This window comes from Pholcus phalangioides, unplaced genomic scaffold, assembly GCF_987345545.1.
Source record: "Pholcus phalangioides strain wild (caught in Gottingen) unplaced genomic scaffold, Ppha-v1.0 ptg000017l_1, whole genome shotgun sequence".
Classification (NCBI taxonomy): Eukaryota; Metazoa; Arthropoda; class Arachnida; order Araneae; family Pholcidae; genus Pholcus; species Pholcus phalangioides.
In genome coordinates this window covers 6269595-6275188 of record NW_028301610.1, presented here as the reverse complement: position 1 = coordinate 6275188, position 5594 = coordinate 6269595, and the positions used below count along the sequence as shown (strand labels likewise).

General features: G+C 32.7%; 1 protein-coding gene across 1 annotated transcript; it reads left to right on the top strand.

Annotated features, from left to right (window-relative positions):
* Positions 1-329: 329 nt before the first annotated feature.
* On the top strand, positions 330-5244 carry LOC149072162 (uncharacterized). Its single transcript, XM_089246281.1, has 9 exons — positions 330-466; positions 1267-2065; positions 2225-2412; positions 2533-2585; positions 2700-2808; positions 2929-3042; positions 3176-3301; positions 3437-3605; positions 4223-5244. The coding sequence occupies exons 1-9, from the start codon at positions 428-430 to the stop codon at positions 4381-4383; spliced, it is 1758 nt and encodes a 585-aa protein (XP_089102407.1). The 5' UTR covers positions 330-427; the 3' UTR covers positions 4384-5244.
* Positions 5245-5594: the final 350 nt, after the last annotated feature.

Genomic DNA, 5594 nt, shown 5'->3' with positions numbered 1-5594 from the left:
TTCCGCTTCCACCCCGTGCCATCACTCTTATTTAATAATTTCCTACCCCCAGAGCCACGCGCCTGATGTTCCTGCCCGACCAATGGAGGACGGATGGTTGGTTGGTCGTTTGTTAAATCAGCAGCTGGCGCGTGGCAGCTGTCAGGTCCTAACAACGACGGTGTGTGTGGTGGGGCTTTCAAGGAGGTTTCCAATGGTACTTGGGTGAGTTAGGTAAAGAAGCAAAGAAAGAAGAGGAATCGCCTGTTTGGATGGATCATTGTTAAGGCGCGTGGCGGTAACTTATAAAAAGGGAGACGAGGCATAACCAGCAACTCACTTCACCATCATCTCGCGTTGGAGTAACATTACCCATCTTCTCTCGCTTTGGATTATTATTGCACGTGCTTTTTTTATTGGACTTGTGAACGTTTGTGTCGGAAACACCATGGGGCAAGGGCGTAGTAGCTGTATCCGAGGAACACCGGTAAGTTGATTATTCTTTCATATAAGTCCATTCCCGTATTTTAGTTTCGGTTTTGGAATTGAAATTGGAAATATCGTGAAACTCGTATTTATAGTTTATAAATGGATAGTGTTTCTAGATAACTATTTTAAAGTAATTTTTCAAATTATAATTTTTATGCAAATTGATTTTTTCATAGATATTTCTTAAATACTTTTTGTTTTAAAAAATATATAAAGGTCAATACTAAATACGTAAATTTTTGTCACTTACTTATCACGAAAATGTAATCGTTTCTGTGAATGATGATGAATCTCTTTCTAATTATGAATTCATTTAAATTCGATTCGGAAATAAATATGCATACGAATAAACGTTGAACAAATTTTGGTAATGATAAGGTAATTTTATTTAATGAGTTAATACACAAGCAAATATTTTGGGAGCTAAGCTAGATTGTGAGCCCTGAAAAATAATAATTGTTATATGTTTGTCGGTACAAATAATAACGAGAGGAAAGAAATCCCCCACACATATATATATGTACATATAATATAAAGAAATAAGTGGCGACAGGAATGGAGTTGATAGATTTTAAAAAGTCGGCATTTAGCGACGTACGCAAAATGAAATAAGATTATATTACAATATCAAATAGATAATTTAAATTTTATTGAGTTAACAACCATGTGTGATATAAGAAATAGGTTTATCTGATAACATTCTTATCAAAATATTTCGAGCTCAACCAATTTTTATTGAATTTTAAAAGGTTGTCGTAATGTGCGTGGTTCTCAAAATTTTTCTCGTGTTTCTTCTAGGACTGGGTAGGATCTTACAAAAAACAGATCCGAAAACCAAACTCTACTGAATTTTACAGCAAAGTCAGTGAACTGATCATATTGGGAACTATATCCAAAGACTATACTGCCCTGGAAGATTTTCTGGCGAATTCTAACTCTCTTGATTGCAATAGCAATGTGTCGTACACAAAAGAGAAAAAGCCAGCGACTCTTGACATTCCACAAAAAAAACCGAAGTCTATCTGCAAACAAGCCGTAACGTTAGAGGATATAATCCATAAAGACACCCACTGCAAGAGTATCAACTTCAGTGATGAATATAAATTGGAAAAGAAATCTACAAATGCGAAACCGGTCATTTCTCAAAAACAGTGCGCCGTACATGGTGAAAAACACGGAACCACCAGGCATACAACGCAAACAACTCGTCATCATCATTATCCTGACTGTCCATTGAGTCGAATGTCTCGAACCAAGCAAGACGCTTCCAATCAAATTATAAAAGTGCAGTCATCTTCGCCAGCCAGTGGATCAACATCCCCGGAACCTCAATCCACTCCAGTCACTGTTGTATTACAAGACTCGAATCTCGTAACCAGAAATTCTCCACCACCAAAAACAACTTCATCGACAAGTGCTTTTCGGCAAGTACTCGACGTTGCAATGCCCATAACTACCACGCAAGAGAATGAGAGCGATGATTTCTTGAGAGAAATTCCAAATACGGACTCATTGAAGACGTTGCTTTTCCCTCACAACGGAGTATCTAATACCAGTGGAGACATGAGCACTACTTCGGCTGTTTGCTCAGCGAAAGGTAAGAGATAAATCCTGATAATATAGTAGCTGATATAATAGCAATAAGACATAAAAAGAAATCTCAATCATTTGCTCAGGATAGTACCTCGTATAATAATGCATCTAAGTTTCCAAGATTAAAATGTGTTTAAAAATATCTTATTTTTTATCTTTCCAGATACTATAAGGGAGCTGGAAGATAGGGCAGAGAATATAGTTGAAGTTTTTGGCGTTGTTCTAAAGCACATGGAACATGGTGACTGGTCAACTTTCTGTATCAGTGCCAGCCGACTTTGCGATGACATCAGAAAAATTCTGAGAGACAACAACATTACAACAGAATCTACTGAAGCTGCTGTGCTCAAGGTAATAATCGTTTTTTGAAAAGAAAAAAAACAATGATTACTTTTTAAAATGGCACTTCCTAATTATACAATTTTTGTTTAGTTGCCAAATTTTAATCTTGGGGTTTTTTGTTCGTCTTAGGTCAGAAATCATGTGACAATGGCTCTCAATCAACTCACAGCTCAAATTTTACAGTAAGTAATTTTGTTTTTCCCAACGCATTGCTCATATCAATCATAAATTAACATTGTTGTATATCTTGTGCGTTCATTTCACAGTTAATTTATTTCTGTTTAATATTTTCATAGGTCAAACGACAATGTTGGAAATAATCAGACTGATTTTCTACCATCCTTCAGAGTCCTTGGTGAAGCTCTTCATGAATTAATGGAATTCTTGATCAGCAAAGAATTGAAAGTAAGTAGCCTTGAAAATAATTATCCCGTAATTTTCATATTTCCTGCAGAGAAAAATTGAATTTCTCTCAAATTGCACAGAAATTTTCAAGTATTATAATCTCTTTATTATTTTTTACAGACAATAATAAATTGCATTCAAACTACTGAGAATGATAACAGCGTGGAGACAGCTCTTTGCTCACTTGCAGAAATGGCCATGTCTGGAGCTCTGATGAGAAAACTTATCAGCCAGGTGAGAAAAATTTCACTTTTTCGGTGTTTTCGCTTTCTGATATTTTATATTAAAACTGAACAAAATACGTATCTGAGTTTTTTTATTCCAATTTCACTTCAACTAATTATTTGTTTTTCATTGAATATTTTAGGCTGGTGCAACCCGACTGCTAATAAGAATGAGTGAATGTAGCCACGATCAAAATATCCAACTGCTAAGCCTGCGGACTTTAAGAATTCTCTTTGCTTGTCCCGAAGCAATCGTCCATCTCGATGTGGTAAGTACAATGTTTTTTCTTAATATTTTGTAGCTTAAATTTTTTGTTTTGCTTTATTAATCAAATACTACCGTTTATTAGATCATTGTGTCATTATATATATAATTAATTTTGAGCCTTTTTTTGTCTTTCCAGAATAGTGCTATAGAGATGATTGTTAACATTTTATCTTCAAAAATGGATGAAGCCATTAGAGACGAAAGTATGCTGTCTCTATTTGAAATGACCAGTCATTGGACCCAGGATATTTCGACAAGACAACGAATCAATCCACAAATATCAAAACTAGTCAAACTACTAATTGGTAAGTATTGAATTTTTTTGCTTTCCGAGCAATATTTCTCATAACTTAATAACTAATATCGAAATATTCAAATGCAAAGGCCACAACAGGCAAATTGTCCAACAAGATAGCTGAATTAAGACCGTAAAAAATATGGATGTCAAATTTAACCAAAATGCAGCAACCCAATATAAAAAGCATATATCAACAAAAAATAAATAATAATTAATGACATACATTGTTTATAAAAAAGATTATGGTTGTCTTATAGTTCGATTAAATACATTTCTCACGGAAGAAGTTAAAAACAAAATGTAAACAAAAAAAACAGCAGCTTTTGACTTGATATAGAAATAGACGAAACAAAACGTTCATTTTATTGTCATATCATTCGTATGCTATTTACCGATCGTATTTACCAAACCTTTGGGAAGCGAAAATTTAACTTTATAGCTTTTAATTAAATTAGGCCCATTTTAATTTATGTCAGACAGTTCAGTTTGCATTCCAAACTCATAATCTTCGTGTTTATCATATTTTTCCTACTTGAGAAAAAATACTCTATTTATATTCATTAATCTATATAAGCCACAAACTTCATTTTAACTCACGAGAATATTTTTTTCTTCTTTTTATAGACACTGTACAGAAGACAAAATCTTCAGAGATATTTCTGGCAGGTGCTTCATCACTTTCGGCATTGTCATCTATCAGTTCTGATGCTTCCCTGTGGATTAAATCCCATGCTGCCGAACTCAAAATTATGACTTCAAGGAGAAAACAAGAAAGTTATGTGTAAAACTCTAAGAACGTCGATGCAATTCAAGAACTATCGGATGTTATTACACTCAACTACAAGACGTTTCGCACGAATTTTCATGTATCGCCCAAAAAAAAACTATTCATATCAGGTGTAGAAGAATGGGTGTCTTGAACAGTCTACTTAAGTCAATACCACCCAGTGATCAATCGTGCTTTCATGGAACTAGTCAGTATGGAGATGTCTTTCTTTGTTAACCTAGTCAAAAAAGAGTATCTAAATCGATTTTTTTGTATATAATTTTTAATTTTCACACACATTTCATTTAAACTTACCAAAGATATAACATAATACATGTGTGTTTGTAGAATACAATCGAAACTGTGGTCTTTCATAAAGTTCAATATATATATATATATAGTGTAAAAAGAAAAATTTCATAAAATTTTATAATGTGCGTTAAACTTCAGTCACCATTTTGCAATGGAATCTTTTCTAGTTTATTATTGCATTATAACCCATGTTTAATGCTTTATATATAATATTTTGTAAATAATCTAGCATAATTTAAAAGCTTTATGAAGCTGCTCATTTTATTATGATACATTAATTAATTATATATTTTTTGCTAATACTATCATTCATTTCCATGCACATTCAGGGAAAAAAATGCTTGGCAATTTTTTTTAGTCACAAAAAAAATCACGATTATTGTTTTATTATAATGTAAATATTCACTGCATTTTTTTTATTTTATTACACAGACTAGAGTCTGTGTTCAGAGGCTAGGAGAACCAAAGGTTTTGTAATAACATTCATTACGTGTTTATACGTCATATTTTTGTATAAAAAAATTATATATAGCATAGTTTTTCTTATAAATAAAATTATTTAGAATAGAAGTTTTGGATGTGTTCGTGCATCTCATTTTTTCTCGATGAATTCATTAATATAACTTCAGGTTTGCATTCTTTGCATTTGCTTCTTTTTTTAATTGGAAAAAAATATTAAATTTTTTATTCTTTATGGAAATATTACTGATAATATATATAGAAGGTACACACATACAAAGTTTTTTTGGCAGTTTAATATCTAACGGATATAGGATTTCAATTAAAAATAAAATGGAATGTAATTAACAAGAATTTGGTTTTAGAGTCCGGCAATCACGTACAAATGTGAAGGGCAACCCATACTCGTTGACCTAACACATAATCGTTCCTACATTCTATGGATTATTTTTATCTGTA

Excerpts from the sequence above, each read along its gene's own strand:
- LOC149072162 (XM_089246281.1), top strand. The coding sequence starts at position 428 with ATGGGGCAAGGGCGTAGTAGCTGTATCCGAGGAACACCG. Across the intron at positions 2,413-2,532 it reads CTGAAGCTGCTGTGCTCAAG|GTCAGAAATCATGTGACAAT; the intron begins GTAATAATCGTT and ends TGTTCGTCTTAG. Across the intron at positions 2,586-2,699 it reads CTCACAGCTCAAATTTTACA|GTCAAACGACAATGTTGGAA; the intron begins GTAAGTAATTTT and ends ATATTTTCATAG.